The sequence below is a fragment of the Limulus polyphemus genome, unplaced genomic scaffold, assembly GCF_000517525.1.
Source record: "Limulus polyphemus unplaced genomic scaffold, Limulus_polyphemus-2.1.2 Scaffold1835, whole genome shotgun sequence".
NCBI classification, from domain to species: Eukaryota; Metazoa; Arthropoda; class Merostomata; order Xiphosura; family Limulidae; genus Limulus; species Limulus polyphemus.
The window spans coordinates 97,909-112,109 of NW_013667445.1; the positions used below are offsets into that span (position 1 = coordinate 97,909).

Sequence of the window (14,201 nt, forward strand, 5' to 3'; positions counted from 1 at the left end):
AAGTGGAAAGGATAAGTCATCTATGAAACATTAGAACTTTATCTTAAGTGGAAAGGATAAGTCACCTATGAAACATTAGAACTTTATCTTAGGTGGAAAGGATAAGTCACCTATGAAACATTAGAATTCCATCTTAAGTGGAAAGGATAAGTCATCTCTAAAACATTAGAACTTTATCTTAAGTGGAAAGGATAAGTCATCTCTAAAATATTAAAACTCTATCTTAAGTGGAAAGGATAAGTCATCTCTAAAACATTAGAACTCTATCTTAAGTGGAAAGGATAAGTCATATCTAAAACATTAGAACTCTATCTTAAGTGGAAAGGATAAGTCATCTCTAAAACATTAAAACTTTATCTTATGTGGAAAGGATAAGTCATCTCTAAAACATTAGAACTTTATCTTAAGTGGAAAGGATAAGTCATCTTGAGTCTTTTAAACTTTGGGTTTAGCAAAAAAAGTGAGGATAAAGGTGGCAACCCAACTACCAGTGATGATGATGCAACTGCTAGTAGCAGCAGTCAGCTCTCTGCCACAAAAAATATGATAGCAATAAAAGAAAAAAAAGAGCATTTCAGTCTCATTGGAAGGACACCTTGTCATGGTTAGTTCTTAAAGAAAGCCAGTCACAGAGAAAATCAGTTTCCACAATGTATTGTGAGGTTTGCCTGAAATATTCTTGACACTCTGGATCAGGCAGAAATGCTTTCTAAAATGGATGTGATCAGTTACATATTGAGTCAATCAGAGTAAACAAAACCAGCAAAGCTCATGTCATGGTAAAATCAGGAGAGTGGTGCTAAGGAGGCAATGAGTTATACAACTCAGTCTGGAGGACAACCCCTTACTGTGCAGGCAATACACAAACTAAAGTAGGTAGAAAAGAAGTGACTAACACGTGTTGTTTAACAATTCATCTTCAATTTTTGAACAAGACAAACCTCTATAGACCTGTATAGAGCAATGGAGAAGGCTGTTGTGAATGTAGGAGATAATTATACCAATGAAAGGAAAGCCTCTGAATTCATTAGGTGTGAGGCAGAAGTCCTTAGACATGATATCAAGGATACAGTTAGTGAGTCAGTGTTCACCTGTATTGTAGCCAGTGGGAACACAGATAATGCTATCATTGAAGGGGAAACTGTGCTCGTAAGGGTTGTAAGAGTCCTATACATTGTAAGCAGATCTTGTTCCAATGGAACATATACATGCATTAGGTGTCCAATATGATATTGTTAACAGAATTAATCATTGGATTTAATGATTTAAAGTCTCCAAATAAATCAGGTCCAACATTAATATCAGTTAATTTTGATGGTGCAGCTGTTATGAGTGGTTCCAAAGGTAGTGTTGGAACACCACTAAAAGAAAGGATATCCCATTCCTACTCCTCTACCACTGTTTAGCTCACAGCCTTCAGCTGGCAGTTCTACATACAGTGAAATGATTACCTTGCAATGCTTAGCTTGAATAGCCCAAAAGGAGAAAAGATGCAAATCAAACTGCAAGGGTTATAGGTGAAATGCCCACTTCAGTGACGTGAAATAGGTCTCAACCAAGACAAGAGCTTTGAGGTCATGCAGCAAAACCTGGAGGTTGTGGCTTTCACTTAGGTCAAGTGATGCTTGAGTTGTGTGATCACTGTCCCTCAGCAGCCTGTTTAACAAGTAATGCTAAACTAATTGACAGAATGGTCAAGTACACCAATGAAAGGTTTTCCAAACTTCAACTTCATGTCAGCTCAGGCACTCAGTGATTTTAACAACACCTTTTGGCCAAAATGTAGAGAAAATCTTAATTCATATCCCAGTCCATTTTGATGTCCTTTTAACTGAGGAGAAGGGAGGAACTGTGGAAGAATTTTAGTCCAGTAAAGTGCACACAATAAGTTTCAAACACAAAAATATACTAGTTCTGTCTGCAACCACACTGTCAACAAAACCTTCCCCTCACAGCAACATCTTGAAACTTGTAGAGTTGGTGAATATATTCAGCGTGTCAACAGCAGATGCAGAGCACGTTTTCATCCATGAATGTCATCAAGATGAAACCAACTTAATAAGGATATCTGGCAAGATCTGATGATCCTTAAAGTTGAGGAGTACAACCGAAGCACAGCTTCTGGTGGCACCAAACACAAGACTGATCCTTAAAGTTGAGGAGTACAACCCAAGCAGAGCTTCTGGTGGCACCAAACACAAGACTGATCCTTAAAATTGAGGAGTACAACCCAAGCAGAGCTTCTGGTGGCACCAAACACAAGAATGATCCTTAAAATTGAGGAGTACAACCCAAGCAGAGCTTCTGGTGGCACCAAACACAAGACTGATCCTTAAAATTGAGGAGTACAACCCAAGCAGAGCTTCTGGTGGCACCAAACACAAGACTGATCCTTAAAATTGAGGAGTACAACCGAAGCAGAGCTTCTGGTGGCACCAAACACAAGACTGATCCTTAAAGTTGAGGAGTACAACCCAAGCAGAGCTTTTGGTGGCACCAAACACAAGACTGATTCTTAAAATTGCAGAGTACAACCCAAGCAGAGCTTCTGGTGGCACCAAACACAACATTCTTTGTAACTCTTATGGTGTTCATTGTTAAATAAAAGTTATATTCCAGTTGTTTGTGTATTTTATGGGATGGTGATGTGACTAGTATATCGTGACATTGGTACATATGGATTGAGACAGTTCCTGAGTTAGTTAAGTGATCCTTTTCTATCGATACACAAAAGTTTTTAACTGCAATGCTATATTTTACAAACTATCAACAAATCCTCACAGCTCTGTTTAGAGTTCTAAAAGATATGCAACTAGATCATTGCAAAAAAAAATCAATGTTTGTTATAAAAATAAGGAACCCATTACACATGAAATATTTGTGTGTGTGATTGCAGCTTATTGGTAAAAAATTTTATTTGAACTGTTACGTCTATTCAACCTGATACACAGTGTGATTTGATGCAAATCGTGAGAAATAATATTTATTTTAAACTGTTATACAAGGAAAAATAATCAAATTAAAATACTTATAGAAGGGTATGTTAATCATTGAGATTAAACAGAATTTTTATATTATATTTTAATATTGAGGCAAGTTACTTTTGCCTCACCCTGTATAGGATCCCACTGTTTTCCAGAACTTTCTCAATTTATGAAAAAATCACTAATATAAGGAACTGATAAATTACAAATTGTAAAACAAGTACATGCACACACACACACACACACATTCCCACTTTGTTAAAAACTTTGCTTTTTTTTGGAACTTTGACACAAGAACTCCAACATTAGATTTGACACTTTCATACACTCTCATCAGTTGGACAGTATCTCACAGAGCTTTGCCTCATGACAAGTGTGGAAAGAGCACATTTCATTTTCGAAACCTACTGTATAAACTAGTGATTATAATCACTGACCACACTGAACAGCATCAATAATAGGTACTAAGGATTTTTGGCACATAAAATATTCTTGTAAGTGTTTTATTATCTTGGGTTTTAACTTTGAACCTTGTGTGTTGAAATAAAATAGTATTCAAATCTATAATCTGATGATACTCACCACCAGATGAAAGTGAAGTCTGATGAAACCCGCTAATGCCACCTGGTGAGGAACGATCAGTACCATTCATTAATGCATTTGTTGGGGACATAGGAGAGGACCGGTTTCTGCTGTGATGTTGAGAAGCTAGATTACTGGTAGCTTGATGGCTCACACTAGACATTTCTTGGTTGGGTGGAATGTTAGATCCAGAAACTGAGCTTGGGGAACAATTTTCTGATGTTGGTGGGAGTGCCATCTGGTGAATAGAAGCTTGGATATCCATAGAGGCATTTGTTGCTGGGAGAGCCATTGATGATGGGATACCTTGATGAGTCTGTTGCTGGGGAGATTGGATATTATTGTATCCAATATTACCATAATTCTTTTGCTGAACATGCTGACGCTGGTGCACCGGTGGGGATCGTGCATTAATCGAGCTTGCCGCAGCCATCACGGCTGCTTGTGGTCCCATTACTGGGGAACCCTTAGGATACTGGTTTGGTGGAGGCATCATGTTGTTCACACCATAACCACTGTTATACTGTGAATTCACATACCCACCACCATGTTGTGCTCCATAGTTTTGGGGTACTTGTGCATGATTTGCCAATCTTCCCATATTCAAAGCACTAGGATGTCCAGAACCACCCTGAGGATAGCTATTTTGACCTGAACCACCATAACCAGCCATGCCTATCGAGTTTGGAGACCGAGGGTAATTACCTAGATTATCATAAAGAGAGAAGAACATTTCAGAAATTCCAAAAATGAAAGTCAAAATCTTCATAAATGAACCATCAACATAAGCTGGTTTATTTGACAAATGCAATTTTTCAACATAAAAAAAAACATACTATATTATAACAGCTACCCAAAGTCATCACATACTTCAGATTTACAGTTTCACACTGACTTTAGTTACATTTCCAGAAAACTTGTAACTTTGTAGTGGTTAGCCACTTTCATATCACAGATATAATCTTCTTCTATAAATTTGATTTTACATTCTATGATACCACATTTCTAAATCATCTCATAAAACATGAATCACATTTTGAAATAAAACTTGAATCAAACAATCATATAAACAAATACTAAGAAATCACAGATAAAGTCAGGCCAGAGTGGAAAACAATCATATAAACAAATATTAAGAAAGCACAGAGAAAGTCAGGCCAGAGTGGAAAATTTTCATATAAACATATATTAAGAGAGCACAGAGAAAGTCAGGCCAGAGTGGAAAATTTTCATATAAACAAATATTAAGAAAGCACAGAGAAAGTCAGGCCAGAGTGGAAAATTTTCATATAAACAAATATTAAGAAAGCACAGAGAAAGTCAGGCCAGAGTGGAAAATTTTCAGAATTGCCAACTTTAATGAAAAGCAAGGAAGATAAATGATACTAAACAAATGAGAAAAGGTATTTTAATTTACAAAAACAGTTGTTTAATCACTTACACTAACAGTCAGGAACCTAACTTTCCAGTAATAGTAATATATAGTTGGCCTGATATTGTTGATACAGATCAACAAATTTCAAATGGGTTGTAACAAGATCATCTGGGTTGGACCATAACAACAATCAAAAGTCTATCCAAGAAGCTATTTATATACAGTTACATTATTTTGTTTATGCTTTAAATAACATATAAATATAAATTTTTTATTTCAGGAATTGTTCTTAAATAAATATTAAAACTTTGACTTTTAAGACTGTCTAAAATGTTTACATTTTTTAAAACATTTAAAAGGTTGTTTATTAATTTTAGTAGTAGTAGTATTTTTTATTAATCAATCAGAAAAAAACATATCAAAGTTTTTAAACTGAATGACAAATACTGTGAGTTACCAATTTATGTTATATTTTGATGTTATATTTCTATTTATTGTTTATGTATTTTTCTTTCAAAAATTTAGTTCAGCTACATTTCCACTTGCCTTAAAAACCTGTCTCCTAGTGTATATTAAACAAATGATTTTCATATTAAGACACCAACACGAGGTTCCCCTAGTAGCAATGTATGAATACTATGTCAATAAATGTTATGTGATTAGTCCTCTAACATATAATCTCATGGTCTGACAACATATTAAACAGCCTTAAAACTGGAAGTTACATTGGTGAAAGACAACGGGTGTTAAGATTGTTAAAACTGTGATATATCAGATACTATATTTGTTAAAAGCTATTACTCCAAATCCGTGCTTCATCTTTCATTTGTCATTTAAAATTATTTCTTTCACAAGTGTCTAATATTCTTATTGTAAACAATCTTTCATTATTTTATATTTTTTAGGTATTAGTGCTTGTATTTGGAGATTGAGTTGTTTAATTACAAAGCACTAACTTGACACTCTATTTCTAGTGTTTAATATCCTGTAAAACTTGTATTTTGTTTCATAAATCTTCTAACTGTTTTGTTTCTTGACAGTAATGCTGTTATTTGATACATTACAAACGACACCTGGACAGGAACCATTTCTCTGAGGCGTTTGATTGGTTTTGGAACAATAAGTTAAAAAGTAGTGAGTTACTATCACAACAGAGATCAATAAAGCTGATTGGTTAAGCTGTTGCAGTTTTGACCAAGCAAGTGCAGATGTTAACTTTGACACAACTACCGACCATCAGTCAACATTGACACACCATGAGGAAATAACACTATTCTGAGTTACTGCAGTCAACCATCCACCCATTTCCTACCAGCAAATTTGATGGTAAGTTGGATCTCATTGTTAATGAATCCATTAACAGTTTGGAAAGATCTTTACCAAACATCTGAGAACAAACGGGCTGAAACTGCAGACTCATATTTGAGAGGAGAGCTACCAGAATGATGAAAATCACTCGGATCAGAAATGGCTTTTGAAGGCTGTGTTACATAAAAGTGAAACAATTCAAGAACCGTTCAGTAGAAAGAACACTTCAAATGCAACACAAGACATTTATTTGGAAAACTGTAAAATTATATAAGTTATGGAATCCTGAAGCCACTGACACAGAATCAGCAAAATGTTTGATATTTCAATTACGTGTTCTATTAAAAGAGTAACTTGAATTGCATTACGTTGCTTCTACTGCCAATGTGCTGAAATTCAATAAATGGTGATCAGCTAGGCATAAGCCAAAAGTTGCTCAAATGGAAGTGAAAATCATAGAAACTTCGTAAAGTGTTATAACTGTAATCAAATAGGCCCCCACTTATATATGAATTATCCCAATAAAGATGAATGTGTAAAAAGATAATGTAGTCCACAAATATGGAAAGACATCAAAGGAAAAGAAACAACTAAAACTGAACTGTCAAATTTAATACTTAATGATGTGTAAGTAGTGGACTGAATAGACACTAGGACTGATCACCCTACTATAAACGACCAAGTATGGCAATAAATTAAGAAAAACTACCTAAAATTATATTTACTGAAGTGAAATAAAGGAGAGATTTGTTTTGCTGATTGTCAACACTTGACATTACCTGGCTAAGCTATTGATGTCCAATCAACTCCTGCTGTAAAAAATTTGGTAGTACAATTTCTCATTGGCTTAGATTTTATCCAATGGAAAGAAGAAATTGATACAGACTTTCTAACAAATTTCATTTGAAATAAATGCGCTCTCTGTTGACTGTAATTATAAAGAAACACAGGGATGTGATGTTTGCATTAAAATAGAAATGAAAGTGAAAAATTAAGAGCCATTATTAAAGCATGCCAATCTTCTTACTATAACGGACATAGTGTGTATATATATATGTATGTGACCAAAATAATAAATACAATGTGGCACCATCTATTGAATGGCACCATAAACAAAAACAAATAAAAATTTCATACTTTTGGTATTCAAGATTCAGGCAATTAGTAAAATAACTACGGTACGTACATTTCTTTATAATAGAACACAACTTTATATAAAAGTACTCTCCTCACGACAAGGACATGACTTTCACTAGGATTGTATGTGAGAGTTTGATTATATCTTTATTGAGGTAATTCGTAAATACAATACTAAAAAATAAGAGTTCTTAAAAAAACTTATTTTTTCAATAAAAGTACCACTTTAAATATATAAAAACATTACAGTTTATATCAGCAAAATCTGAACACTTTTCCCGTGCAGTACCTCCCAGAAAAATCCTTTTTTACAAAACGTTCACTTTTCTAAACTGTTTTCAATGAGGTATGAATACTACGATTAGTAATTACCAGCACAAACAGCCGCCCATAGGGAGGCGTTTCTGCTAGTATCTTTAATGATAAACCTGGACTTTCAGGTGTTGCTGAACGAACATACCACTAAAATCATCAGTGTAAAATCAATACTTAGAAAAACCATATCATTATTCACCCAGTCAGAAAAGCTTCATGAACAGGTGAATGAAATGCTTGGTGATGGGTTGATTGACCCCCCCACCACACACACCTCTTCTTGTGCTTCTGCAATTTTTATTTTTATAAAAACACTACTTATTTCAAGTTCTACAGAAACTGACAGGTGACCAAGGCCTCTTATGAGTGACATTCATCACTTTAAGATTTATATAGTAGACATTTGCAGATATCGGTAAATGTTGAGAGTAGGCCTAAAACTTCTTTTATAACCGATAATGAACTTTAATTATTTCAAAGTGATACCCACTATCTTTTAAAGACTCGTGGTTAAGGCCATTAAAGGGGCAAGAGTGGTATGCATGCTTGATATAAGAAATTTCTTTCTAAACTTGCTATAATTGCTGAACACTAATACTAGTTAAGGAGAAAATGGGTCAAGTGGAATAGGATCCCAGCTCCATGTTACATGGAATTAGAAACAGCCCCAGTTTTGCAACTTCAAATGAAGGGTCAACACTTTTTTTCTATATACAGATGCCTCAAATGTTGGAAAGGGAGCATTTCTATGTTAGAATGGTGTCATAGCATATGTTAGTCAAACACAGACTTTGGCAGAAATGAATTACAGAGGTACAAAGTTAGAATTCTAAGCTACAGACTGCACTTTAGAGAAATTCAAGATTTATTTTGATGGAGAAGAATTTGGAGTTGTTACCAAACATGCTACAATGAAATGGTTACTGACAACCTTGAGGTTAACCTGTTGGCCCTTAAAGCTATAGATCTTACACTACACACTGTTATTCATTGAATTAATTACCAGACACTTTCTCAGCAGCCATGCTGCTAATCTAGACTTGTGTCTTGTAACCTAAACTGTTTGCTACTGTTAATGTTAGCAGTACTGAACAAATAGTAGATAATGATTATGAAAATATATATATGCTTATTTAAAGACTGGAGAATTATCTGAAAATCCATCTGCTGCTGCTAGGAAACATGGTGTCTTGACTTACAACAATCCTTGCAGCAGCAGAACATTATTATTTTGTCTTGACTTACAACAATCCTTGCATCATGTTAAATAATAATGTCCTGCTGCATGTCTCTTTCCTTCTGGGGTTCACAATAACGAGACCAGTAGCATGACTCTTTCCTTCTGGGGTTCATAATGTTGAGGCCAGTGGGCATGTCTCTTTCCTTCTGGGGTTCACAATAACGAGACCAGTAGCATGACTCTTTCCTTCTGGGGTTCATAATGTTGACACCAGTGGGCATGTCTCTTTCCTTCCAGGGGTTCATAATGTTGAAACCAGTGGGCATGTCTCTTTCCTTCTGGGGTTCATAATGTTGACACCAGTGGGCATGTCTCTTTCCTTCTGGGGTTCATAATGATGAGACCAGTAGCATGACTCTTTCGTTCCAGGGTTCACAATGATGAGACCAGTAGCATGACTCTTTCGTTCCAGGGTTCACAATGATGAGACCAGTGGGCATGTCTCTTTCCTTCTGAGGTTCACAATGATGAGACCAGTAGCATGACTCTTTCCTTCCAGGGTTTATAATGTTGAGACCAGTGGGCATGTCTCTTTCCTACTGGGGTTCATAATGTTGAGACCAGTGGGCATGTCTCTTTACTTCTGAGGTTCACAATGATGAGACCAGTGGCCATGTCTCTTTCCTTCCGAGGTTTACAATGCTGAGACTAGTGAGCATATCTGTTTCCTTCTGGGGATCACAACGATGAGACCAGTAGGCATGTCTTTTTCCATCTGGGGTTCACAATGCCGAGATTGGTGGGCATGTCTTTTTCCATCTGGGGTTCACAATGCCGAGATTGGTGGGCATGTCTCTTTCCTTCTGGGGTTCACAATGCTGAGATTGGTGGTCATGTCTCTTTCCTTCTGGGGTTCACAAAAGATACTTTGAAAAGAAAAGCTTCTGTAAAGAGCCTGTACTTAAACTATAAAGGATTCCCAGAGATGGATAAAGGGTACTTAATAAAATGAGATGAAAATTGGGAAATTTTATGAAGTGACTGTTGTCATCTCTTCGTTTTTCAAAAGGAGAAGAATTTTAGGTAGCAATTTCTATCTTTCTTTTAGTTATAGTTTTCTTTATCATTTACGTATTTTTCTTTCTATCATTTAATTCAGCTAGATATTAGGTCGTCTTAAAAATTGTGTACATTAAACATGTTATTTTTATATTAAGACACAAACACATGGTTCCCCTACTGGTGATGTATGAGTACTAAGTTCATGATTAATTATATAAAATAAATGTTAAGCAGTTAGTCACATGGTATTTAACCTCATGGTCTGGCTAGATAATTAAGTGAAATTAGATGACACATTGGTTTAGAGATTTGTGAAACAGTGATAGGAAAGATATGTTATTTATTAAAATATATTATTGCAAGTACTCACTTGACCTTCTATTTGTGATCTAACATTATTTCTTTGAGAAGTGTCTCATGTTGTTAGTGCAAATGTACTTACAAATTATACGTTTTCCTCATCTGGCTCTTTTTTTCCTTATTCATTATTACTACTATTATTACTTTGTGATTTTTTATATTGATAACACTGCATTTTTTGTAAGTTTGTTTTTATATTTGGAGACTGAGTTATTTATTTACAAAGTCCTGGCCAGACACCAATTCAATATTTTGTAAAACTTGTGTTTTGTTTAATAAATTTCCTAATTTTTTGTACCTTGGTAGTAAAATCATTACATGATATACTTGCATTAGTGAGTATAACTTAAAATGGCCCACCAATCTTAAAATAGTCTTTTGAAAAGTTAGTAGCAATAATTAAATAGCAAAATTGGTATAATCTCAAGACTACCCATAATACTTATGAAATAAGTACTTCCAATATTCAAATTAATTTCTTTATCCAATAAAACATTCAATAAATTACTTTAAAAAACTGCTTTATGCACTAATCAAAAACAACAACATATCAAAATTATAGGCATTGACAAAAAAATACCTCCTTGCTGATGATAAGCTGATAATGTGTTGCCACTTCCCATCATGCTAGGATGCATCTTGTTCATATAAATGGTAGGTGTTGCCATCTGTTGACTAATTCCTAAAGCAATATTAAAATATAGGATATTATAGCAACAAAACTATTTAAAATGAACACTTTCTTGAATAGTATTACATTAGAAATTAATATCAGATACCTCAACTAAATTTTATCTAGATAATGAGAACATTCCAAGCACCTTTATTATTTTGTATTATATTGTTTATATAGGTTTTTACAAAGTAATTCATTGTCTTAAAAGCTAACAGACTTCAACATTAGACAGATGTAGTACACATAATAACATCTTGTTTTATCACTTTAAATATCATTTCATGGCTGAAAAGGAGATTTGTTAAGTCTTACCAACTGCACCAGCTTACATTAACATATCACTGACCAGGAATACTATCATCTTGGTTTGAATAGCAAGCATGGACTAGTTTACTGTTTTAATCAGTACTGGTATGTTTCGAAGATACAGCATTATCTGAAGTTCATTACCCACAACATAATGCTTTAAAGCATGAAAAAACATAAAACTATCAGAAGTCACTAGTTCATCAGATCATCTCTGGGCCATCAACCAATAAGCAATTGCATAAAAAGAAATTAAATGTAACTCTTCACATACATATGCCTATCAAACACCATTTTACAATTTTATAACTATTGCAAAGTTTAAGCATATTACTCCTAGTATTTAAGTTTGTTTTTTCACTCTACCACACAAATAATCCATCCATAAAAGGACATTCAAAACTACATCTACTTTTGGAAGTTTAAATTACTTAAACCAGGAATCATTATAGCAGCTTGTCTCTGAATTCACAGTCTGGGCACACTGAGCTGCAGGTGATACCCAGCCCTGCCCCATCTGTATAACTTTACTTCTGATCAGAAAAGGAACCCAAACACTTTCAAGAAGTGGTCATGCTATAGGTCTTCTTTTCTTATGCTAACCTTCTACTGTTTGTCCTGTGTACTTTTGAACATCGTGAGACTTCTCGGTATCATTACTGGTTTTCCACATTTTGGAAAACTGTGACATACGTAGTAGTTTTCCCACCATTATAACATCTTCAGTAAATTTACAAATGTTGCTATTTTAGAAGATATCCAAGTCATTAGCATGAATAATGAATAATAGAATTCCCCAAACAAATTCACGAAAACCCTTATAATCACATTCTTCTAACCAAAAAAAAAAATCACCTCCCTATCTCTCAACCTTTAAACACTGTTTTTTAGTTTCTTATACCTTTCTCCCTTTCCGTAAACATTAACTTCTTCTAAACATCAATCAGGGTGTTATCACTCATCTAAAAACATGAGTTTATGAGAAAACCTCTGTTTTGAAATTACAATGAGATCTGAGAATTAAACTTTCCAGATAATTTATGAGAACAGATTTCAACTTCCTGCTAACTTCAGAAGTCACACTAACAGGCCTAAAGTTTCACGTGTCTACTCTACACAAGATGTTTTCTTTTCAAAAACAAAAATTAAATTGGCAATCTTCCAATCATCAGGAATTTTCTTGGTGTCAAGATACTTTTAAAAACAACAGTTACAGCCTTCCCCACCCATGAATTTTACCTACTTCAAGGTCTCTGATAAATCTTGTTTAAGAGCCAAGGTTTTTTTTACTATACCTTAAAGGACAATTATTCTCATCTTAAGAGATATTACTCAGCTTTGGAATTTCTACTTTTTCTATCTGTAAAATTCCAGTAAAAAAACCTGTTTAGTACTTCCCGATATTTCCTTCTTTTATAGAAGCTTAAAATCTCTTAAAGGACAAAAATTATCCATTGTTCCTTTAAGCAGGTAATGTAGGCATAATAACCATTTAAATCAACCTTATTTACAGTATTATTGTACAAAAAAGCTGGTCCTATATTACTCAACACCATTGTTAGCTACAATGACTATCAAAAGGTCAAGGTAAAGTTTTCTATCTTCACACTTACTTAAATTTGATCTGGTTTAAATACATACTGATAAATTGTGGTACAAGACTGGTATTACTTAGATAATTATGAACAAAAAGTCCATCCATTCACACTGAACCAACCTGTTATACTAGTCTGTTTTTGTTTTTTTAATTGATGTGTTACTCTGGTTTCAACCAGTATTGATAAAACAACAATAAACTGTTGATTTACCTTGACTGTTCATTGTTTGTAGGTTTATCTGGTTTCAACCAATATTGATAAAGCAACAATAAACTGTTGATTTACCTTGACTGTTCATTGTTTGTAGGTTTATCTGGTTTCAACCAGTATTGATAAAACAACAATAAACTTTTGATTTACCTTGACTGTTCATTGTTTGTAGGTTTATCTGGTTTCAACCAATATTGATAAAACAATAATAAACTTTTGATTTACCTTGACTGTTCATTGTTTGTAGGTTTATCTGGTTTCAACCAGTATTGATAAAACAACAATAAACTTTTGATTTACCTTGACTGTTCATTGTTTGTCGGGTCTTCTGGTTTCAACCAGTATTGATAAAGCAACAATAAACTGTTGATTTACCTTGACTGTTCATTGTTTGTAGGGTCTTCTGGTTTCAACCAGTATTGATAAAACAACAACAAACTGTTGATTTACCTTGACTGTCCATTGTTTGTTGGGTCTTCTGGTTTCTACCAGTATTGATAAAGCAACAATAAACTGTTGATTTACCTTGACTGTTCATTGTTTGTAGGGTCTTCTGGTTTCAACCAGTATTGATAAAACAACAATAAACTTTTGATTTACCTTGACTGTTCATTGTTTGTAGGGTCATCTGGTTACAAGTGCCACCACCATCAGACTGGCCAGAGGATGGTCTAGGAGGCATGGATAGGCTCTGCTGATTGCCTGGAGTTTTAAAAGTAATTAGCTTTAATATGTTGGTTTGTAAAACCAAAAAAATTCCTGAAAATTAACTTACAGACAAAGAAAAACTTGAATTTCTCGACTGATAACAATTTTTAATTACAAATAAATCTCTTTATTACAGCTACTTCTTCTAGATTATAAAGCAATAATCATGACAAAGGTCTCAACTTCTGTTTCCTATCACTAATGATAATTTCAAAAAATATTTTACCCACTGCTTAGAAGTTTTCCTGAAGACAGATTTATCTCAGGTTTAAATTTGTTGAAAAAACAAACAAACAAAAATTAAGCATGATTTACTAACAGATTTGGGATATATATATAAAAAATTACAATAACATTTATTTGATGTTGTAATAGGTTTTTCATAAATCATAACTTCAAT

The 14,201-nt window shown here is 34.1% G+C and overlaps 1 protein-coding gene across 5 annotated transcripts in view; it reads right to left on the reverse strand.

Moving 5' to 3' along the window:
* Positions 1–14,201, reverse strand: part of LOC106465098 (AT-rich interactive domain-containing protein 1A-like) — a 117,143-nt gene that overhangs the window by 30,365 nt on the left and 72,577 nt on the right. For all 5 annotated transcript variants that reach the window (XM_022392929.1, XM_022392928.1, XM_022392927.1 and 2 more), the window contains exons 5-7: positions 13,694–13,795; positions 10,884–10,985; positions 3,567–4,271 (exon numbers count right to left, since the gene is read on the reverse strand). In XM_022392929.1, coding sequence (XP_022248637.1) covers positions 3,567–4,271; positions 10,884–10,985; positions 13,694–13,795 — 909 coding nt within the window. The remainder of the gene's footprint in view (positions 1–3,566; positions 4,272–10,883; positions 10,986–13,693; positions 13,796–14,201) is intronic.